This window comes from Solea solea, chromosome 19 (assembly GCF_958295425.1).
Source record: "Solea solea chromosome 19, fSolSol10.1, whole genome shotgun sequence".
In the NCBI taxonomy this organism is placed as follows: domain Eukaryota; kingdom Metazoa; phylum Chordata; class Actinopteri; order Pleuronectiformes; family Soleidae; genus Solea; species Solea solea.
Window position 1 is genome coordinate 9957554 of NC_081152.1, and position 24945 is coordinate 9982498.

A 24945-nucleotide genomic window follows, 5' to 3' on the forward strand; every position below is an offset into this window, starting at 1 on the left:
AAATTGGCAGGAGAAATGCAGAAGGCATCTGTGAAACGGAGACTTTCAGCAAGAAGACGAGGTAGAAGACTAGTGCTGGTTGGTTTTATGATACAGCTGGAAAGGCAAAGGACGGATGAAACCGGAGAAATGAAATGGTGCGTTGGGTACGAGAGCTTCTGCATGTACAGTATAAAACAGACACACAGAGATGTACACACTCATAACTGCCATTTGCAGGGGTTTGTGGTTCTGGTCAGCTGAACGCTTGCAGGGTGCAGATGGAAGGGTGTAACGTAGAGTTAAGCCACTGAGATGCCTTCTCAGCCCAGAGCTATTTCCTGTGGACAAGCTTGCTCGCTTCTATTGGCTCTTCCAAGGTCTCTGGGGACGTGTTGCAAAGAAAACTGTCATTGGGAAATGGAAACGTTGCACAAAAGACAGAATTTATAACCATGAGTGATGGAATCGATGTTTCCACTGTACAAATCAACAGCAAATGTTACTTATACCTTTTTCTGTATGAGAATCCTCAGCCATACACACAAAAATGCACTGGTGCTGCAACACTAGTGATGTCTTAATGCAGAGGTGTCAAACTGACGGCCCCTGGGCCACATGAAGCCCCCCAATCAATTAAATGCGCCCCAACACTTAACATCATGTTATAATGAAAACATTATAAACCACCAACTTTCTGCTAGCAAGGTAATAGAATATACACAGAATATAATACATACATACTTTTAATATTACATTTATATAAGCGTGTTTAGGGTTTTCATTACAGGGGTCCATTTTATTATTTACTTAACTTTATATTTTTTTCTGTCTGTTTTTGATACCAATAGATTTATTTTGTAAAATAATGTGGTTTTTTTTTTTATTACTGAAGTATATATCATTCCATTTCAAAACAAGTGCTTTTACTTTGATATTATGTGAAGTATCATCATGAATATTTTCATGAATAATACAACGTTTTCCACACCTCAATCTCAATTCACAATATATATATATAGTGCTACATTGGTAGATAATAAAACATTTCTATTTTGACTGTCATTTCTGTAACACCTGATGTTATTTTTAAATAGATAGACCACTGGTCTTACTCTCACTGAGCAAAGCATCCAGAGCTTGTTGCTATAATCTGCTGAATCATGGATTATTTTTGCAGAAACTGACTGTGGTGAGAAATTAACAGGCTCCCTCCTCTGACTCAGACGTGTACTGCAGATATAAGTAAATCTTATGTAAATGGCTGGTTACAAATAATACATGATTAAATAAAAATCTGCAGCCCATCTTTGCGTCTCGCCTCAATCTCTGGTAATTAATACTTTCACATTTGCCTCATTCTCCTTTTGCTCTGCTTACAAGAGATTTTTTTTTTATGAACATCTGTGCCGATATGCATAATTAACTGATTTAGAGGGCAGTGGGGGCTAAATATTTCACAAGCTATATCAAGAATATTTAGAAAATGTATTTATATTATAAAATATCATATTTCTGATCATAGCGGCTCAGGATAAATCGAGGAAAACACATATTACGTCTGATGAGAATGGAGGAACACACAACTGACCATTATCTGATAACTTTATTATCAAGTTAAAAAAAGACAATGAATTACAATATTTACAGAATATCCAGAGATAAATGGAATAAAATTGTAAACAATCATTCTAGGCAACATCACAACCCACCATCAGGTAATCAGATTTGTATAGGAAGAAAGGCAAGAAGGAGAGATTCTAGTGTCAAACTATGGAGACAACAGTCCGAAAAGAGAAATGCTTCGGAAAAAAAACTAAACATATATACAAGTATCCAGTGTTCTCAACAGGGGTTTAACTTTGGGTAAACTCGGGGGGTCTTACAGTCTTCCGACTGCACACAGTGAGGGGATTCATAGTCATTCTCTATTAAAATGATCACAGAACAACAGACAATTTTGGGTTGACAGCTTCATTACCCAGATTGTACCATTTATATCATCTGGTTTACAACGGGCTTTCAAGATGCCTCACAAAGCTTATAACTACGACAATGGTTTATCTTCAAAAAAGCTACAAGCTGGTCCGGTAAAACAGAGAAAAAAAAAAAAGGGCTTTGATATTGAGCACCAACTGGACTAAGACTGAGGTGCAGCGTGTGGCTGCGACAGACAGTCCCGCTGTTTTGGGGTAAAAGAGACTGGAGTGTTAAGGTTCTGCATTAGACATGAACATGCTAGATTTCATACGGATCTACAGGTCGACTGTCAACTCAGATAGTGGTCAAGCCCAGAAAACAAAAAACAAATAAAAACAAGCAGTTTAAGACAATGCTCCTAACGGAGCACATTTTTTTTTCTCCTCTCCTTCTTTGCCATGTTTCTCTTTTAAAAATAAAAGCCCTGGCTATTACTCTTTCGGAAACTGCATCATTTTCCCTTCATGGGATTAAATATTGTACAACCACACTGCACCTCCTATCTTCTCTTTTCTATTACAGTACAAAAGAGTTGTTTTTTTTTTCACTGTAACCAGACTTTGTACAACAGTATAATATTGTTGGAATGGGGGATTTAAAAGTCCCTAAGGGTTAATTCAGATCATCTTCAGATTTCTTTTTTTCTCTCTCATTTTTTTTTTTTTAAAGTAAAAACACCTAACGGAAAAAAAAAGGTTAAATTATTGTTTCTGAAACACCACAATTCAAACACTTAATGAGTAGATTTGTTTTTCTATACATGGCTGCAGACATGTAGATTACCTGGGCTAAACACATAGAATTCTACTCCTAAAATCCTATGGCCCAGACCCAGACGTTTTCCATTACCATTAAAGGTTCAATGCTTGGGAAAGACAATCACAGCAGGAAGTACAGCAGGCTTGGTAAATATTTTGGTACCAAGAACACAATTAGACGAACCGTGTTCCTCTATAAATTTCTATCAGTCCTTAAATTTCAGACTGTTCATCGTAGCTTGTTTTAAGTTTAGTTGGAATCGGATATAAACTTGACTTAATTGCTCTTCACTTCTAATAAGGCTTTAGGGCATTCAAGCAGCAAATTCCAGCAAATACAATCTCTGTCTATTGTCAATATCAACACTAAAAGATGACTACGTCTAAAAAGAAGCTCACTAACGCAGGCTATGACAGCTGTGCCAACACAGGGTGAAAATTTAAAGGGGTTTAAGTTAGGGGGGCGGGGCGGGGGGATTTGACCCAAGTTTGAAAAACCAAATATGGACCATGTGATAGAACCTAAATAAGACAGTCATGCAAACACAGCAGAGCCGTTTCACCATCTTTACGGACCTCTCGGCTCTGCTCAGGGTTGACACAGAGCCATATTTGACTGTTACCATGAAGTCAGAGGTAATTGATCTGACCTTAATTAAAACAATGACTCCCAAATTTGCCACTAAGGCACACATTAGGATAAGTGAAAACAGCTGCTGTTGAGGCCATGCATTCCCGTGGGAAACCTGCCGTAGGGGTGTTTCTTTTTCTCCGAGTTGCTTCGAAACAGTTGTAACGGTTTTCTGCGTGTAATTAAAACCATAATGTGGCCGTTAGAGGGACTGCACTTTAAGGCACTTGCACGCTGGCTTCAGCACTCACACATGGCGGATTGACACGGTGTCTGTTCAAAGTGCAGTCAGTAAAAATCCAGTAAGCCAGATCACACCCACTGACTCGGACCGCACGGGTCACCGTCTGTTATTAGAAGTTCATGTGGACAGAGCTGGATTCTGACGTGTCTAATCACGCACAGTATTTTTGGACTGAAAAGCCGAGTGTATCAAGTGGTCGTAGCGCCGATACTGTTAAGAAAAACCTGTGTTTGTGTTGAAGGATACCCCTCGATTCTTTCCATGTTATGTGTTTGTTCTAATCGTACTTGTGCGAGGGTCCACATCAGTCTCACTCGTACATTTTGGGGGCTGTGCGCTAACGTAGACCTCAGCAGACTTAAAGGAATACTTCACTAATTTGCATTTAGCTTAGCATTACTAGAATAGGGGTAGTATTATTGAAAAATTGTGCTTCCCAACCTCAGTTTCCCCTGAGTTGAGAAAGATCTTCATTCTTTTCTTTGTTATGTGCCCACCAGTGACACTTGGTTCTGTTAGCATAACTGTTAGCAAAGATGGCCGACACTGTGTCTGGGAATGAGGTCCCGTCTAAAAAGTGCGGAATTAGCGTTGCAGTTTCAAGCCTCGGACCAAGTGGTCCACTGGTGGGCACGTAACAAAAAAAAGAATGATATATGATATTTCTCGACTCAGGGGGAAGCACAATTTCTCAATTTTTCCTTTAATGCATGTGGTCACTAGGAATTTGACTTTCATAGGGGTCACAACAGACTTCACCACAAACGACATGTTACTGGGGGAAAGGACGCTTTAAGTATCACCGTTGTTTCCACGGTTTGTTTATCAGTGAAATTACTCGGCAATAAAAAAATCATACAGTCAAAATATGGAGGGCGCCACAGGCTGAAGGCTTATACGTAGTATAATATTAATAAGGGGCCTAAAGTATAGCAATTTGCTACAAACATTCGGGGAGAACTGTCAGTATTTCTACGAATGATTTTTGCTAATCTAAATAAGGTGCGACTCTTCCTAAAGGAATACTTCTACACAGTTAACACACGGCTAAGATGTCAAAACGTCTCCGATTTCAACAAGAAACAATAAAAGACAGCGGGCCATGCTTGTAAATGCTTTCATATCGTGTTTGTTTCCTCTGCGTTAATTTACAGTAACCCTGTTTTTTTTGGACGAGCAGGGGGGAGTGTAAAAGGTGCGTTCCATAATAAAATGCTTCAATTTAGTTTGGGACAAAATCCATTTATAAATAGCTTAAGATTTCATCTAGGTGGGATCTTTCACGGTAGATTTGACCACAATGTCAGATATAAAGAGTTCTGTTCACTATTGGTTACCAATATATTAAGATCTGTCCTATGGGACCGCTCATTTAAAGAGCTCAGCCATTTTATGCAGCACAACCTAATACTTACATATGAAACATCTAAAATCTAATAATGTTCCAAATAAAAAGTCACCTTTTTTTTTTCTTTTTTTTCCATTTCCTTCGCATTTTCCTTCCATCTCAAAACAGCCAGCTCAGTGTTAATTCGTTTGTCGAGAACAGCGTCCCAAGAGGCCACAGTCTGTTCAACCAAACTGTTGATCCTTTTTGGTGTCAAGCATATCTTTGTCCTCCTCGTGCTGGTTTGGACCTCCTGGTGTCAGATCGGCAGCAGGGTCTCCCTCCTCTTGTCTGTTGCCGGACAGATCCAGTCCCGTGTCCGTCAAGACAGAGGAGCCAGTGGAAGATGAAGCTGAAGCGTCCATTGCTGAAGTGGTGCTGGTGTCCATCCGACCGCTGTTAACAGTCCTGAAAACACAGGCAGAGGGGGCAGAACTGTAAATACACACGGCAGTGCAGTACATGCAGCCTGTCGAAGACAGCAAAGGAAGTCAAATATGCACTGTGTTGTTTTTACATTTCAATACTCAGTTTCTTCCTTGTTCCAGTTGTTCGTTTGCAGAATTTATGTAAGAACGTATGCATAAATATCTGGGCCTGAAATTAACTCCCCCAGTTTCAAAGACCACTGACTACACGATAACATGATGTTCCGTGTTTACCAGGCTCAGCATCTTAGTCTGGCATGTAAGCACCAGGAGACATTACACATTCACTGCTTTTGCAGATATTTGGCTGTGACTAAAAAACAAAAAAACAAAAGTCCTGATCCGATGGTGGTGCTGGATGAAAAGTCAGGGGATCAAAGTTATTATATTTCATCCTCAGGGGGAACAAGACAGGCCTTTGCCAAATGTAATCCAACAAACACCTTACACCCAAAGAGAGAGAGTGAGAGCAGAGATAAGACAAGAAAAGGGAAAGAATACTAACATGCCATGTCGAAGAACATGCCGTTCCCACTCGAGGCTGTTGGTGAAGCAGCGGCCGCAGAACTCGCAGGGATAACGCTTCTCTGGACCGCTTGGCCCTGAACTGCCAGTGCTGCTGCTGGTGGGAGATGCAAGGACCTCTGGGAAACAGAGGTCTAATCAATGGTTAGTCTAGAAGTACATTTCTAAACTATTAAAACAATACATAATTCAAAGGCCGTTCACATGCAGCATCAATAAATGAGTGGAAGAAGTGATGAGCGGGTGTTTTTTAAACCGAGGCTCTGTCGCGTCTGTCGTTACCAAGCGACCAAAACCTGGGAGCTGACGAGATGACTGAAGCTGCCGCAGCTTCACTGAATTCATTTAGCTAAGAAAAAAAGATCAATACTTTGCTGCGTCATATGTGTACAGCCCATGTGACTTTTTCCTGTTACTTGTCTCCAACAGCCTTTTCTTGTATTTCAGAATAATTACATGATGAGTAAATTGAATTATTAAATGCTTAATATAATAATGTGAATGCTGGTTCTTTGTAGATTAGTATTTTTTTAAGGGGCTCACAGATTATAGGCTAGAATAATCTCAATTCACAATAACAACATGATTGTCTATTTTGAGACATAAAAACCTGAGCAAATAGTAATTTAGCTTTTCTTTATTTATTTTTTTTCTGTATAAATCAAACTGATGTCAACACGTTTACATTCTCCTGTGGCAGCATTTCAAGTTTAGTTTCATTTGAGTTTGCACATGGCACTTTCATATGACTTTATGAGAGGATAATAAATAAAAAGTACAAAATAGAACAGTATTTCATGATCCTGATCATTTGTATTCACCTTGTTGGCCAGCCCTCTCTTCATCCATCTCCTTAACCTCCTCCACCTCTTCCTCTGCTTCTTCTTCATCCTCCTCCTCCTCTTTGATGTTGTCCTCTCTCATTTCATAATCCATATCTCGCCGGTCATCCACTGTGTTTTCCAACATCTCCATTCCCTCGTAGTCGTCGTCTTCATCAATGTCCTCCTCCTCCTCCTCCTCCTCTGCGGCATCTTTTTCATCGACCATCATCTGCATCATCTCCCTCTCCTCTTCCTCCTCTGCGCTGCTCCCTCGTTCCTTAATCATCTCCAGCTGGTCCAGGTTGACCCGGCCCATCAGCTCAAAGTTACGTATAACCTGTTCAGAAACAGGAGGTTGAACATATAGCGATGGGATTTTGACACAGACACAAGGACACAACAGAACTGATTCCTCTTATTGTTATTTTTACTGTTCTATTTTCTTTAGTGTAAGTGTTCTGCAAGGCACTATAAAGAAGACTTAAAACTTTTCTTTTTACTTCAACACTCTGCTTTTCATTCCATCCTGTGTTGTGTTTGATTGTTGCATTTGCTTTTTAAATTTTTATTTTCCGTTTATTGTGAAACCCTTGGAGCTGCAATCCTTGTATGAAAGGCGCCATACAAATAAAGTGTATTATTATTTCTATTACTATTAGTCCGACTACCTTTTAAAATGCATGTAAACACGTGAGTCCAACTGCAATTGTGCTAAACTGAATTTCTCAGATAAGGACGATGGAGAGTGGAGAGAAGTTGCAACTGCAGGTCGACGTTCAGTCGCACCAGACTTCAAACTGAAATACACTGAAATCATTTAAACGAGACAACAGCAGTGGAAAAACGGCAACATCTCAGACGGGAAACAAGGAGACAAACAGATGGATGGTAGGAAGGCCCGGAGCTAGGAACCGCCTTATACCAACAAGGTGAAAGGTCCTTTAGTGCAGCACTGTGGACACACTTCATTCAATGACTGGTGCTTGTATACCGGGACAAGGACAATGGTCCAACTGAGTGCTTAGAAATGTTCAAACCGACTCCGAGTTACACTCTTCTCCCTAACTCCCTAAAGAGCCAGAACCATGGTCCTGTGCTCCACATGTCAGCACGTGGCCCTCTGGCCCTCCTGCAGGGAAAGCTCTCCATTTCTCTCATTCTGCCTTTAAAACCACAGATACCCGCACGACCAGGTAGAAGAAGTGTTTCCGTGGATCACAGCATCCCAATGGCCGGAAAAGAAAAGGAATTCACTGCCTGCTGCGGAGTTAAGAGTCCCAACTCTGTGGGCAAGAGCGCTGCAGAGTGATTGCTGTGTGTGTGTAGAGGATGATGAATGATTCAGAGCTTATAAATTATGGCTTGCCATCTTGAAGGTAGCGGTCACACTCAAGGCCGATTAGAAATATCTACAGGCTGTTGTCTACGGTGTTGTGACCTTCATCTACGGAACATGTCCGCACTTCTTCACAAAACGGTAACATCGATGTCTCAAGTCTGTGCTGACCCGCAGAGTGCGCCGCTCATTACACATTTGGGGATTTAACAACGTGATCTTGAGCCACCTACTCATCTCACTATTTCCTTTGTGTTCGTAACATTTCCCTCACGTGTGTTTTTTTTCCCTTGCATGTCCAGGTGCAGGTCAGAGGTCAAGGTTGGATTTATTAGCTCGTGTCTTGAAGAAGAAAAAAAAAATTAAATAAAAAGACAAGCAGGAACGGAGGCGCTTGTGGGTCAAATTAAATCCATTATGAAGTTAATGTGATTGGAATCCTCTAATGAGTTCTCATCCAATAAAGTTTTATTACACGTGCTTAAAAAAAATACCACATATACATGTAAGTGTTAGAAATGGAATCATTAACGGCGTTTTTTTTTTTTTCCTGCCTAATTTCAAGGTGGACTGATTTGGATTTTAATGAGAAACCGCTGCAGGAAGTCTTCACTTTACTGGGCGATGCTTATTATTTACATTTAACTAATGTTAACGGTTATGCGCCTCTTAGGACCCTTTAAATAGTCTACGCGGATAATTATATTTAATTTTTGTAGCGGGATCAGTTTCACACATGTGAGTATGAACGAAAGAGAACTGCCGGCACTTAGTGAGTGAAATAACCAAGCTATTGTGCGGTTGTGGCACAAACGTAACACAAAGAATTGATCTTATTGGAGATTACTCTGTTGTATCTTTCCCTTTTCCTACCCGCTGGAAGGAATCATTTCAAATGTGATTTTCAGTCATTTTTAACATGTTTTGTAGCTGCTGCATTCATATACGTCCTCAGTAAAGAATCAGAAAAGTAAATGTTAAAATGTAAAATGTTACAATACAATATAGACAATTGACTGTACCTCAAAAATAAAGACAAAAATAACTCAAGAGTTTTTAAAATACAAGAGTGTGTGAACTTGTGCTGAAACGTTTGCCGCCGCGATGGCCATATTCTCCCCATTTCTGCCGTGGAAACCATTTGCCCATGAGGTTTATCAAATCTAGATAAAAAAAACTTTAAGTGCATCATTCACGTCTGGAATCCAGCTGACCTTGTGCTCAAGGCGGAGATGCTCCTCCAGCTGACTCCGTCGACTGCTGTCGTAGTAGCAGAGCTGGCACTGGTAAGGCTTGATCTCGGCGTGCTTCTGCAGGTGCAGCTGCAGGGCCTGGTCACTGGAGCACGTGAAGGTGCATTTGTGGCAGCGAAACACCAGGCCCTGAAGGTGGCGCGACAGCTTAGAGCGGCTGACCTCCAGCGGAGCCACTCGCTCCTCTGATGGAGGAAGAAGAGGAGGGAGAGAGAGAGAGAGAGAGAGAGAGAGAGAGAGAGAGAGGGAGATGCGGATTATAAGGATGGAGGAAGGTATCAAATGACATTTGCCTCTCTCTCTCTCTCACACACACACACACACAGACTAATAAAAGTCATCTCAGTGGCTGATGCCTTTTGCCAGTTTTGTAATTTTCTCAGTTTCAACACAAACACCTCGCAATAACTCAAGACAGTGTCAAATTAAAAATGGAATGACATAAGAGTAAACTTTTTCCCATATACAGTAAACTACTCTTCTCCATTTGTGTATATAAGCATTTGTCACTTGTGTTATTATTATATTCCTTTTTTTTTTTATAATTGAATACAAGACACTCATTGCTGTTGTTTGATGGATGAGGGCCTAAAGCAGTCAACCAGGCGTCATCATTTAAAACAAAACAATGATTACCTGCTTTTCCCTTAAGGTTTGCAGAAAAGGAATGTTTCAGTGTCTGAATTATAGTAACAGAGAATGTGGCCAAGTGAAAAAAATGTGGTATACGGTATAAGTATAAGTATGTATATATATATATATATATATATATATATATATATATATATATATATATATATATATATGTACATATATCAAAAAAGAAAAAGTGAAGTTGCTTATGAGAAAGTATGTAGGAATGTGGGTGTTTTGCCACCGTGAGGACACCAGAAAGAGCAGAGAAGTCTGCCGCGTACCTTTGTGCAGGACAATGTGGTCGATCATATTGCTCTTGTGTTTGGTGTGGTAGAGGCAGAGAGGGCAGCGCAGGTCTTTGGGCAGCTCCTCCTGAACACCGTTGCTGTGTCCAGCCTCCACGTGTATGGTGAAGTTGTTCCTGAGACAGACGCACGGACAGAACACGCTCCAGCATCACTTTTTTTCCAGAGAGAGCACAAAAACTGGGATGTTTCCGGACACTCGGTGTGTGTGTGTGTGTGTGTGGGGGGGGGGGGGGGGGGGGCGTTTCTCTTACTTGTAGCAGGTGAAAAAGGAGCAGTCCTTGCACTTGAAGAGTTTCTTGCCACCGTGGCGGTCCCTGTAGTGGCGGCGAAGGCTCTGCATGTAGCCAGAGCTAAACTCACAGAACTCGCACGTGAGGATGCCGTCTGGACGATTGTCAGCCACTGGTGTTGAGACAGAGGACATTTGACTGCGGGAGGCCAGCTGGTAGTGACTGAGCTGCTGACGAACATCAGGTGGCTCCAGGTATGATGGATCTGAGGGAGGGACAGTGGTGTGGGGACATGCGGACACTGTGAACAAGACTTACAGAACATTTGCTGGAGTCTAGAGCAGCTGCTGTACTGTATAGTGTACCTGTACAGTGCACCCTCTCCACTACAATGATCATTTTCAACTACTGAACATCGTTTAAGATTAAATGGCCTTATAACACCTTCCAATTGCTTATTTTTTGCATCGCAAATGACTACATTTGAATTTACATATCTGACACAAACAAGCAACTCCACACATTTAAGAAGCGGGACTTCGTTGTGAATCTGTTAGGTTTTGTGTTTGCAGTGCGACAAAAGGACATCTCCCCCCAATCAACCTTTCCATGGTCCCATTTTAAATGTAATGGAAAGAAGAAAATGCGATGATTAGAGAATGAAAAGAGGTTTGTTGTTTGACAGAGCAGGAGAAGTGTTCCTTCTCCTTAAATGCCCTGCATATTTAGCATCGGGTGACTACGATGGCATTCTGATACCAGAAAGATGATGTTCTTCTTCAGTGACGCGTTAAACTCTGGCTAGAGGGAGGCTTCTGTAAAGCGAGTCCCTTTGCCTAGAGTACAAAATGTATTTTACTCAAGTTATTTTCCAGTTTTATTATCATATCAAAAGAATCCAGGTGCTAGTTTTTAACCAATCTAAGACTTGTTTTTTTCCGACACAGCAGGATGTGAGTATATATTACCATTTTATTTCATGCTTTTTATTCCCCTCTCCAGATGTCCCTCTCCCTCGCCTGCATATCAGCTGTGTATTTTCATTTAATTAGAAGGGTCTGGTTATTTCCTTCAACAGAAAATGCATAGTTTTACTTCATTTGTTCGTTGGCTACCGCTTTATCCTCCACATCACAACATGGTGAAATGCGGGGTACACCCTGGACAGGTCAACAGACCCATCTCAGGGCCACATAGAGACAAAACAACCATCCACTCACACCTACAGGCAATTTAGAGTGTCCCAATTATCCTCTGCATGTTTTTGGACTGTGCGACTAAACTGGAGAACCTGGAGAACCCCCCCACACACACACACGGGGAGAACATGCCAACTCCATGCAGAAAGGCCCTTGTTCCGACCAGGTCATGAAACAATACACGAACAGTGTGGCCCCTATAGTTTTAATATGTCATAAAGAGATGGATCTGTTCCATCTCTGTTGAATTGCATTAACATCCATTGTCATTGATCACATTGAGCCCAGCTCATCCTCTCATCCTACTCGGAGCCCCCGACACATCATTTAATAAAGAATATCTGTTCATGTCGGGAACGTTTCACTCAGCGGTGTAAAGAAACCCGTCTGTCTTTTTAACTTTTACTTAATGAAACGTCTAAAATTCAATTCCTCACTTTCGCCGTACAGCCGGAAGAATCCAACAATGACACAGTTAACTCCTGCTTTTACTGTGAAGACGTATGGAAATGAGGTGTCAGAAGGAGGGTGAATTTTTAAGCTTGGCAGTGATGTGTCTTCCTAAGTGGATTAATGGCTAAAATGGTCTTTTTCCATTACACAAATGAGCGAGGAGCTGGAGAAGACAGACGAGGATGAGGAGGAGGTTTAATCCTCAAAGTTTTGGACCAAATGTTGAAACAAACTGCAGCTGTCAATATGTGACCACATCTGCTAATTAGAGGCGACCACAAATGAATCCCCCTTTAAACAAATGAAAAAGGCAGAAAATGAGAATTCCACAGCAAAGATCAGACTTTCTAGCTGAAGGTAGCCGCTTTGGCACGGCAGTGAAACGCTCAATACGTCAGCTCTGCACCCTCTCAATGCTTCATTTGTCTCGGCGGGGCACAGCTGACAGTGGCGGTTGGTGCGCCGAGGAATGCCGCCCTGCTCCAGCTCCAGGGAAGATTCCACAGCACCAGCGGCAAGGTAACAGCTGCTGCCAAGAACAATCTGCAAGCTACAGCAGTGGCTGCACAAGACACTGAAACACCTACAACATCATGGCATCGCGTCACAGAGAAGGGCGCTTCTCGAACGGAACATATGCAGCGATTGAAAGGTTGTATTCATCATTAAAAGAAACATGAAACTCGCCAAAACGGGAATGAATCATTTACTGACTTTTAAGGAGTCAGTAAATCACATTGGTGTTGAAATAGTATGAGCATAAATTACAATATTACAATAACGTCTTTAAGTACAAATATTGCATCTCTCAAATGGGAGGTTTTGATCTATTTTTAGTTTTAGCAAACTATTGGAACGCGTGAAGAACGCACAATTTACGTCACCGCTTCCACACTCTGATATTTGTGGGCCAAACAAAATGGAAGCAACAAAATTCACTATGTGAATAGTTTCTGTAGTTTTCAGTTTTCTCTTTGTCTTGCTTTGATTTGTGGATAATCGTGCCTTCGAGATGCAAATAGAGATTTATGGATTTTATTTATGATGGACCTCGGAGATAATGATATCTTCAAAGAGTGTAAATTACAGTCATTCACACAGCACTATGTGTATCTTGCCCCCGTGTTGTGGCTCCGGGGTGGAATTCGATGCAAATTGTGACACTCCAGGCATTAAAGTAAATTAAAGACACTTTCTCTTCAGTGCATGGCTGAGCTCTCCCTCATAGCTGCCCTGACAAGCCTATCATATGACATTTTATCCACTGAAATCATATTACATGTGATCTCGTACCATCTGAAGCCAGAGGAGCCTGCTCTGTGTTAGTGGCCAGCCGGGAGGGCCTGAGGGTGGCATGAGCAGCCTGGGTAGCAGCCCGCAGTTTGTGGAGGGTCAGCACCTCACCGTGGTCTCTCAGAGAATGCTCCTTCAGCTGGCTGATGGTCATGGAGGAGAAGGAGCACGACAGGCATTTGTACATGTGCTGCTCGCCTGGAGGACGAACAAGAGTCAGAGTCGGGAGTTAGGAACATTACCAGCAGTGCAGAGTGTTAATCATTGACAATACACGGCAATGATGAACTCCTGCTCAATCACAAACAAAGCAAATCCCCTGTGAGGCAACGGCTAACAAGAATATTACCTCCTATTCACATGGCACTCCCTCTGGATTCATTAGAATTTTTACATTTTTTAATTTTTAAATGTATTTATTTAAAGCTCATCAATTAAAATTCCAGCAGAGAATTTGGAAAATGTTTTCAATATTCAGTCAGGTTCACAATTTCATGCGATTACCTGGATATCACCAATGTTATTACCACGATATCGTGAATTAGATACAATATTCATCTTAATATTACTAAATAATTACCACAGAATATTGTTACCGTAATGCAATGTAATGTAATGTACGCGTTATCAGGTTAGATGGGTGAAGTTTATTGAAAAACACTGCGACAATTTCAAACTAATACTATTTTCCGAGTGAACGCTGAACTGTGCGCGGTGCACTTCGGTGAGGACAAGCGACAGACGCCATTCACCGATTTAAACTGCGTCTGTCAACAACTGCTTTCAAGCGGCGTCCTGCTGCGAGACGCCATTACAAGCAAGTCGGACATGTGTGTAACATATTCTGCTCAGACGTGGTTTAATAATAAAGCTTCGAGGAACAACATACTGTATTGTTAGGGCAGCTGTTGGATGTGAATGTGTCAATCCAAATCTTGTTTTTTTTTTCTTCTTGTTTTGCTCGCTGGAGTAAAAGCAGCTCCACTTTTATAAAAAAAAGGTAACCACAACTCAAAATTGCTTTGTGTCAATTTTCCACAGCAGTTGTTAACTCCGAATGCTGCTTCTTGTTCCAATCAGGCAGCGGGGGAGTGCTCAGATGTCGATTTAAAAATGGGCCTTTCAAAGTTTTCCCAGTTGTACGATTGTTTCTTTTGCTCGTGCATTGATTGCTCAGGTGAAGCATATTCGTTGGGTTTTGCATTTTGTTGAATGTCTTTGGATCAATGCTGACAAAGACAAAGAGGACCACAGATGCAGAACTGCATGAACCTGAGTGCCTTTATCTTTGAAGTGTACGACAAATTGCCAAATACGCAACATTAAAAACAACTGTGGTAAAACATTGATGTAGATTTGATGCCGCTGTTTCATTCCGTGTGTGTAAAGCACTTTAAACCGAATTAAACAGAGGAAACAGTGCGGAAGATGATAAACAGGAGGCTTCTATTCTTCCCTAGGAGTACCTTGTTAGTCATGCACACAGCTGTAACATGTGATTGTGCGTGTGTGTGTGTGTGTGTGTGTGTCTACCTGTGTGTGCCTTATGCAGGTGGCTCTTCAAGCGACTGGCGTAGGCAGATTTAAAAGGACAGAACTTGCACCTGAAGGGCTTGTGATGCCCGTGATGAGACTGAACGTGTCTGTCCAGACTGGCAAAAAAAAAAAAAAGAAGCACAGGGGAGGATATTATATAAAAGGATGAACACCAAAAATAAATAAATAAAATACATGAAATGAGGACAAAGAGATGGCAGATAAATAGAGAAAGTGATAAGAGTAGTGCACAGGAAGGAAGGAGGGAGCACTACAGCATCCACTTTGATGATTTCCACAGCAGGGTTTTACAGCACTCGACTCTGTTTAGCTCACAAACAACAGCTGCAGATTTCCAATGACTACAAAACAAGGAGCCATGGAGTGAACTCATCTACCCATAATCCCCCGGGGAGGGGTTGAGAGTGTGAGTGCCAGCAGGGACAGTGGCTGTGTTTTTAACTCTTGTCTCCTAGGTGGCATGGGAATGCTGCCTCTTTCTGGGTCAGGGCTCATTTAGTACAGCGGGATTACACCTGGGAGGTGACGGGGACCCTCTCTCTCTCCTTGTCCTCTCTGAATCTATGCTGTGGACAAAACAAATTGCCCACTGTCTACTTTGTTTGTCTCGCTCTCCTCAGAGGCAGGAAATTGTGAGGAGATTGAAGAAGTGAAGGTGACAAGGAGGAAGAAAGCGAGGTGTAAAACAAAACCGTGCTCTGCACAAAATGAATGTTAAGTTGTTAAGAATATCGAGTTGGTTTGCAGAGATGTTGGCCAAAGACATAACATTATTGTAAGGATAAACAATTCTGTTTAAATCTTCTGTAAGAGGAAGACGAGCAGCTACATGAGCAAAAAAATTAAATCAGACAGCAGTTGAAATGACACACAAGTGAGCACAACTTTGTTTGGTTGCGTTATAAAAAGGTGCGGCAGTTGGTTGTGTGTTGCATTTCGGAGACGGTGGCTTCTCCATTAGTCCTCGCTGGAGTATTTAAGTGGTTTGCTAATCACCTTTAACCACAAATCAACCAGGTTTACAATGTAATTCTGTCAGAACACATGAATATTCATTAGTGCATAATTCCAACTCCTTCAGTCAATCATTTTCACCAAATAAAGTGTACTACTTTATCTTCCATCGCTGTTTCATATTTTCATAAAATGCCCTTAAAGGAACGAGCGTTGTGAATGAGTTCCTTTTATAGACACAATGATACTTTCATTAGAGAGCTATGTTCAGTTTATGAAGACCGTATCTGTCCCTTCTAACTCTGGTGAATATGAGTTTATTTCGGGCAAAGTTGCCTAAAAGGCTCTAATGTGCTTCTTATAATGAAAAAAAAGGCTCTACTGTGGAAACAGTTGAAGAAGATAGACCGTGTTGCCCCCCTACTTACTTGTGCCTGAAAGGTGAGACGAACTGACAGTACTGGCAGTTGTATTTGTCTTCTCTGCTGAACAGAGCCATGGCTGAATGGCTCCTCTCATGGGACCTCAGTCCCTGCATGGACATGAAGACTCGGTCACACTGGGCGCACGGGTGACCCCCCGCTGCTAAGCGCTGCGTCGGTGGTCCCTCCGATACCGCGGCCTCAAGGGCCACGGCGCTAACGTCGACGGCGTCCGACTCCGGTTCAACCATGTCCGTGGCAACGGCGGCACCGCCGGACACTGCGGCAACCAAGTGTGGCCCTATCGCGGCGGCCTCGGGCCTCTCGAGGTCATCAGCTTCGGCTGCCTCGTCGCCCTCTAGGTCGCCATTAGTCAGGCTCTCTGAGGGCATGGTGAGGGGGACCTCGTTGACCTCCTGCTGCAATAGAAGAGATATTCAGGTATACTATTCTGTAGTATGGCTTTGCCTGGTGATTTGTTTTCTGCCTGTATTTGAACTACAGTAAGTTGCACAGTGACTACAGCTGCTGGAATATTACTTGGGCCACAGAAACAGAACTTTCCCTGAACAATCTTTTTCTCTTCGTCCTTTCCTGTAAACACAACATTGTGATAGGACAAGGCCCCGTACATGGTGCCGTAACACTGCCACAGAAATACTCCAGAAACAAAGAGAAGCACTGTGTACAAAGTAAAAAGTCAAGAAGAACGATGATGACGAAGAGGAGAGCAGCAAATACAAAAGAGCAAGAGAAAGGTTGGGCTATGACATTATCTTTTTCCCCAAATCTGCATATTGGTTATACAGAAATACACGGGTGGTGTCCCAAAATGCCAGTTCCATGTGGATAAAAACCAAAAACTATACAAAATCTCCTAAATTCTCCTTTAGAGTCTAACTCCTTTTACTTTATAAGCATCAGTAAGCTGTCTGATGTCTATGTTTCCGTCTGTGCTGTATTTGTACAATGAATCATCTTCAGTTAAGTTGTTGTTACGAGAAACACCAATTGCTCTGAGCCACAGTGTGCAGCGCAAGGATTTTCATCAATGAATTAATACAGTAATACAAACACAACTGACTCATGTCCAGTGTTGGCAAAAGTAAAACGTAAGCTTAGCAAACAGTTAACTCCGGCCCTGACTAGACACATGACTCAGTTGATTTACAGTATTTGATTGTAAACAGTGGTTAAGGAAGATAAAAGCCAATCAAAATAATAATGATAAATTGTGGAACATAACCACAAGCATTCTTCTGAGATACTAATGCACTTTGTTTGGCTACAGAGCTAACACACAATACCTTACACATTTGACTATCTACTCACAATAAGACAGAGCTGACAGCAAAACAATACGTCCCCATCATGTTTTGCATCCGCCAGCTGCTGCAGACTGGCTTCTGCAGTTGACTCAAGCCACAATCACCTTGACTTTTTTTATTGCCCCAAGGAAGCTCATTCTTTCTGCAGAAGGACCTGACCCTGCACTTCATGCAGCCATAAATAAGATGTAACATCCACAGGCCCAACCTTGCCATGCAGTCTGCCCCAACTGTGCTGTCACCCTGTTCCTCATCCAAATCTATCAAAAAACAACAACACACGCAGCTCAAGAATTTAAATTCTACTGAAGTCTATTAAAAGCAACATTTATGTGTACCCTCATCCTGTGTATACACCGCATTTGGTGGAAATAAACATACATTACCGGTAACCCAAAAACAAACCTGATAAACCACCAGCTTCACAGAATACCATTTTATTCCTAAAACCTAAAAGATGCAACTGAACTCCCTTATTATTGGCAGATCTGTTGCCCCACTAATTTAAGAGACAGTCTCCATTCTCAGCGGCTCCAAACAAGCTCATCTTTAACACATAAAAGCCCGAGTGAGCGACTGATGACAGAAGCAGGCCTCCGTTTGAGGCGTTGGATCTGTTGGCATATTTCCTTTCACTGGCAGCCTCAGTGGAATACTAATGTTTGAATGGTTACCCGCCACTGCCCTTAAAGTTATGGCTCACCAACCTCTCTGATACTCCACTGCTATGGGACAGCCTTGTTTGTTTTCTCTGACACCAGTCTAACACAGAAGCCTCCATCATTGTTAACCAAAATGGGAAACAGTGACGTAAGGTCACCCCAGAGCCGGACGTTTGATAGTGAGACGTGACATGAGAGCAAAGAAAATGTCCACATTTCAAGTTGTTGGTGCTTGAAAAAGATGAGTAAATAATACATAACGTACATGTGTTTGGTTTCAGAATCAGCTGTGACACGATTTAATAATGAACTGGTTCAACATTTCAGGGAACAGGCTTGTCTGCACACTAAATATGAAGCTACAGCCTGGAAACTGGGGGAATTGCTAGATTGGGCGAAAGGGCAGGTACACCCTGTATGTGGACATGTGGAATTGACATTAATTTTCTTATCTAACTCTCAGCAAGAAAGCTATTTGATTTGGTTTCCCAAATTGTGTGCTATAAGCAAATAAACATACAGAAAATAATGATCTCCAATAGAGTTCATTTATCATTTTTAACTTGCGGACACATCATTTTCCGGACTCTATTTAACCGGTTCCACAACAATAACATCATGAATAATTCCAGCTGTATTTACCTTGACGTGACCCTCTTTGACCTCTCCGTACTGCACGTGCTTCCTCAGGTGATTGCAGATGGCTCGCAGGGTGGAGTGCACTTCAACGCAGAAGTTACACCTAAATCCTATGGGAGCTTTATTTACAGGGTTTTCCTGTTGAGAAAAGAAGTATGAAACGAAGCGGTTTAAATTAGAACAAAAGGCTCACATGTTGCTTTTTAATTGCATTTGAAGGAGATTAGGGAAGACGTTTATCACACAGAGGCCATGGTTTAACCTCTCATAAGCCAATAACAGTGTCATTTATTATGAATCTGCCACAGTCTCTGTGAGATTTACCCCATCAACCTTATATTAAAGACGACCACTGTTCCCAAATACACAATGCATTAAATTTTAACGAACTAATTGTGAAATTAATTATCACACCTCATTATCTATTATGTGCTTTTATACTGTGTACTCCTGATGACAGAGAAGAGCCAAATTGAAATGTAAAATGATCTCTTTAATTGATTCTTCACTTAATTACTTTGGGCAAACCTGCAATGAATGTATGTTTATCAAGTCATGTTATGATTAATTAATATTGTACTCTCTAATTATGTTTCTATTGGATGTTTTTGTGTATGTACATGGGTGCATTTAACCTCAGGGAGTCAAATTGGGTATGATAAAGTGTCGTAGCTTGAGACTACATTGACTGACAGTCGTGTTTTCTTTCTTTGCTCACCTTCTCAGGTTTGCAGTCAGGCACTTCTGGGCTTCTCTGTTTGCTGAGGAGCTGCTTCCTCCTCTCCTGCCTCATAGCCCTCTTCTGAAACTCGTCATTGTGATTCAGCAGATGCCGGGCCAGAAGCGGCAGAGCCAGGAACTTCAGCTCACAGTGGGAACACTGGTACAACTCAGAGTCCTCATCCCCAGGACTGGGCGACATCACAAAGTCCCTCTTCAAGTCATTGCTGTGGTGGTCGTTGTAGTGCATAGAGAGCAGCTCGCCTGCGCTGAAGGACAATCGGTAACATTTTAGACACTTGAATGGCAGCCAGTCATCGTCTCTGTCCTCTTCGGGTTCAAGCGGAACCTCCAGCACATCCTTGTCTTCCTCTGCCTCAATCTTCTCGGGTTCTTTGGCATAGATAACGGTAAAGTAGCGGCCGAGCTTGCTAGCATGCTGCTTCTTGGGGAAGACACCTGGATGGCGCTTAATGTAATGCGAGACGATGCTCTTCCTGCTGAAGGCCTGGAAGCCACAGAGAGAACATCTTCGTTTCTCCACTGCCAAACGCAGGTCAGCACTCATTTCTGAGTTTTCTGCTTCCGGTAACGGGGTTGCTATCACTTTGTTGGGCTTTTCAGTTAAAGTCTTGGACGCAGCCAGACAATGGGTGTAATAAGCATCGATGTCATGGCGCTTCTGGTAGTGTGCTGCCAGGCCTTTGCGTATAGGATTTGTGTATGCGCACAGAGCACATTTAAAGACATTGTTTTTCCCCTCAGGCTGAGCACGGACATTGTTATGCTTGATGCGGTAGTGTCGCGCGATACCTTTCCTGGTGGAACAGCAGTACTTGCAGAGCTGACACTTGAATATTGCATGTTTTTCTGTCTTATTGATGGGTAACGGGGAGAGGGTAAGGTCCAATTCACTAACATCTTTTGCCGTACTTGATATATTACTCGCACTGCATTCAGCCACTGGCTCTGTGTCTCTACCGGAACAGAAATTAGTCATAGAAGGAGAGAACATTTCGGAGGCTGACTGATTGTGATACTTCTCATAATGAATTTTGAGTTTCTCCAGTGTGCCATGTGTGTACGGGCACATCTTGCATCTGTATGCGCCGTAGCCCTGCCTTTGAGTTTTGCACTTGTCATCTCCTTCATTTAAGTCAGCGATTTCCTCTATATCATCTGCAAAATCCTCTGCAGTCACTTTCACTAATGGGTGTCTTTTCTGATAGTGAGTGAGGACGCCATGGATGCGGGAGTTAACATATGGACAGTGACGACATTTATACACAGAACTTGGGTTGATGTCTGCCTCCTGTGCAAAATCTGCAGCTTTTACTTTCATGCCAGGGTGTTTCTTTCCATAGTGAGTGAGGAGGCCATGGAGGCTGTTGTACTCTGACAGACACACAGTACACTGGTAAGGATTGTTAGAGATGGAAAGGCGTGGGTGGGGAGGATGAGGACTACTTTCTTGATGTGAGGTGGCAATGAGCAACGCACCGTCATCTTCCACGGACTGACAATTGAAAGACGCATCTTCTTTGGCAACCTGCTGGTTTTCAGCTGAGCCGTTTCCTTTGATGATATCCAAGAGCACAGATTCATCCCCTTTGATAGCCCAGGGATGGACTGCCTGGTAGTGACTGGTGATGTCCCATATTGTACAGGCCTCAAAGGCACAGTCTCTGCATTTGTAATGTTTTGTTTCCATATTGCCTCCTTGTTGCTGGGTGGTCTCCGGACCAGCCCATAGCTTACTGGCCATGTATGTGTAATCGACATTGTGCTCCGGATGGCGTCTTTGGTAATGGAGAAGCAGGCCCTGGGGTTCCACATGGGAGTAAATGCACCATTCACAGTGGTAACCAGCCTCCAGTATGCCATCTTGGTAAGCCCAGTGTAAAATTGTCATGGATGTGGCTTTCACAGTGGGGTGCTCTTTCTTCAGATGCTTCTTCAGGGCATAGACATAGGGGGATGTGTAGGGACAGTGTCTGCACTTAAGGGACCGCAGGGGCGAAGCATTCTCAGGGTCAGGGGGAGGTGGGATTGCAGTAGCGGAGGCATTATTTGACTGTACCATCTGTGCACGCTCACGCTGGCTCCGGACAACTGCAGTGTGACGACGGACAAGGTCAGCGTTGGCCTTTGTTTCCCTATGTTTCTTCTGGTAATGAATCAGCACTCCTTTTACAGTGCGGTTGCCATAATCACAGTGCTGACAAAAGAACAACTCATCCTCTCCTTTCTCACCACTTCCTGGTTTAGGGCTTGAGTTGGTAGACCCATCGTGACCATTATTTTGAAACGGTTTCAAAAATTGCTTGGGAGTGGCTATTTGCAATTCATCCATTAATTTCATCAAACCAGGAGTGGGAGCACCATGTTTGATGTATTTTGCCGTTACTTTTACTTCAGGGTGCCTCTTTTGATAATGGACCAACACACCAACAACAGATCTGTTGCTGTACACACAGTGTTTACAGTAGTACATTTCTTCATCTGAGCCGTACAGTGCCGCGCTTGACTGTTTCTGAGATGTAGACATGCTGAGGTTAAATGAAGAGTTCGTGGAAGGCTGTGACTGATCCACTGACATGACCTTCATGGTTTTCTGTATACGGAAATAAGACGCCTTTTGGTCTGGGTGTTTCTTCTGGTAGTGGACCAAAACAGAATGCATGTTGGGGCTAGCAAAAGAACACACATCACAATCATAAATGACAACATTACCACCCACAGTGTCTTTCAGTGGGTCTTCCTCAGTACTAGTTTCAGGGGGTTTGGAAGCAGGTTTCAGCACGGGGCTGGAGGAGGACCTGGGCGTTGACGTGGCAGAGTTAAATGTCTTGGGACCAGAGTTTAGTATTTCCCTTAGAGTTTGTGATTCCCCCGTTTTGTGGGGCTGCTCTACAATGTAGCTGGAGAAGATCATGGCATTGTTGATTTTAACTGTGGGATGCATTCTTTGGTAATGAGGCATTAGGCTCCTGACATTGGGGCTTGTATACGAACAAAAGCGGCACAGGTACAACAGATGTGGCTGGTTGAAATTGAGAACATTACTAGCTTCAGGGTGATGATCCATGTAGTGTTGGTGTAGATCATTGTAATTTGTATATTCAATGTAGCACTCTAAGCAGCGGAAGACAGCACTCTGGTCTTCAGGGTCCAGGATGTACTTAAAGCTGAACTTGATGTACGGGTGCATTCTCTGGTAATGGGTGCTGACGCTACGAGCCGACTTGTTTTGGTAATCACAGTGTTTACAGTAGAAACGTGCAGTTCCGGTTTCCTCTGAATAGTCACTGTTCTCGTGCACCGTGCCGTCACTGGGATCAGCGGAGATGTTTTCACTGTCATCTGAGAGAGTCAGTGAAATGGGAATGTTTCTAGGTTTCGACTTGGGGTTGCTTTTTCTTTTTCCTATTCTACCTCCCTCGTGAGAGAGCATCTGTGTGTTGTAGGCAAAAAGGGGGTGTTTGCTGTCATGGTTTCCGGTCTCGTCATCAGCAGTAGTATGATTTTCTCCCGCTTCCTCATCATCCATGTCATCCAGATTTATGATCATGTCCTGCTGACTTTGGCTTATCTTACTTTGAAGGTTACTGGCAATTTCATCAATTCTAGTTCTCTTTTTTACTGAGGATAAGTCCAAAGGCAAGTCATTAATGGACTTCCTGGCTCTTTTTCCTGGCACTAGGGGCTTTTTTGTAGCAAGTCCTAAAATTGAGGTCTGGGTTTTCTGTAGAAAGATTGGAGAAGCCTCCATTTCAGAGTCTGGCTGGTCAGTCAGCTGGCTTTCAAAGGCAGAGGGATCTAGGTCATCACAGTAGGAATGCTTATGCTGCTGGTGAACCCTCAGGCCTTTTAGAGTGGTGGTAGAAAAGCTGCAGAGTGTGCAGCGATGAGGGTTCTGCTGGTCGTTCGGTGTGCTGGTTATCTTTTTCCCGTTCACTTTGGAGCTTACATTACCCCCATTAACTGGCTCTCCACCACTGTCATTCTGCGATTCTGGGCTGTCACTCGTTAGGTCCAAGGTCTCTAAATGTGAGGAATTGTGGCTCTGCTTGTGTGTGCCTAGTTTAAGAGAGCTGGTGCAAATAAATGGGCATTCATCGCATTTATACATCGTGGTTTTGCCAGACAGGTGAATGTTTTCAATGTGGCGGGAGATGCTGCGCCTGTGCATGGTGAGGAAGGAGCAGAAGGGGCACTGGAAGCGATTCATGTACTTTCTGAAAGGTATTCCTTTCGTCTCCAGTAATTTGTTATCTTCATCAGATAAAAGCTGCTTTGCGTCAGCTGACAGGGTTCCACTGTAGCTGGGATCGTCGATATCACCCAAATCTTCATCATCGACATCGTCTTCTAAGCTGCTTCTCGAGTCTTCCTCATTGAGTAGGTTGGCATCCATATCCATGACACTGTTGGAGACATCGGACGAAGCAAACCTCTTGGACAAAATAGATGAACCGGTGCTGTTGGGTGTAACTGCACTAATCTGTGCATACTGAAAGGACGCAATCTCTGGGACCGATTTCTCAAAGGTGTTTTCTGGTGTCTTCCCTCCTGAGTCCTCTACCTCTCCATGAACATCAGCAAAACTTGTCTTTGATCGACTTGGACTATGGGAAGAGGAGGGAGAATCTGGTTTGGGTGAGCTCCCAACTGCCTCGCCGTCCAGTTCTGCAATAGAGGAAACTACCTTGACCTTGTCACTGTGCTCCTTCACCACATGATTAGTCCAACTATCCTTCTGGTCTGTTTGATAGTCACACCATTCACAGGCAAATGTTCCCTTCATGCGTGCGTCCGCTTTGTCAGACTCCTCTGCCGTCTCAGTACATTCTGAAGCATCCCCAGCATTCTCCGGGGGAACTTTGCTATGATACATAAGTTGGTGTTTCAGTATCCTTGCTCTGCGCGGAGACTTGTATGTGCAATACTGACATGAATACACTTTTGAATGGTTGTTGTGTGTGATTACAGTGTAGCTGGGCTGCTTATCCGTCTGCGAGGAGATGCTTGCGTCGGAATCGTCCTCCACAACGTTATGCACTTTTTTGGTGTGATTTTTTAACAGCGATTTCGATCTGAAGTAACGGACACAGAACTTGCACTGGTAAAACTGCAGATGGGTTTCAGCTGTCTGCTTTTTTGATGTTTGGTTGGAAGTGTCAGCAGAGTTGGGACCTG

The 24945-nt window shown here is 42.8% G+C and overlaps 1 protein-coding gene across 5 annotated transcripts in view; it reads right to left on the reverse strand.

Moving 5' to 3' along the window:
* Positions 1–1566: 1566 nt before the first annotated feature.
* Positions 1567–24945, reverse strand: part of znf462 (zinc finger protein 462) — a 43845-nt gene continuing 20466 nt past the window's right edge. For 4 of the 5 annotated variants that reach the window (XM_058618146.1, XM_058618148.1, XM_058618149.1 and 1 more), the window contains exons 3-13: positions 19745–24942; positions 19030–19164; positions 16404–16816; positions 14998–15116; positions 13465–13662; positions 10541–10784; positions 10263–10402; positions 9307–9530; positions 6754–7093; positions 5913–6066; positions 1567–5387 (exon numbers count right to left, since the gene is read on the reverse strand). In XM_058618146.1, the coding sequence (XP_058474129.1) occupies positions 5165–5387; positions 5913–6066; positions 6754–7093; positions 9307–9530; positions 10263–10402; positions 10541–10784; positions 13465–13662; positions 14998–15116; positions 16404–16816; positions 19030–19164; positions 19745–24942 (7388 nt within the window). In that variant the 3' untranslated portion in view covers positions 1567–5164. The remainder of the gene's footprint in view (positions 5388–5912; positions 6067–6753; positions 7094–9306; positions 9531–10262; positions 10403–10540; positions 10785–13464; positions 13663–14997; positions 15117–16403; positions 16817–19029; positions 19165–19744; positions 24943–24945) is intronic. The other variant, XM_058618150.1, reaches the window with a different exon arrangement.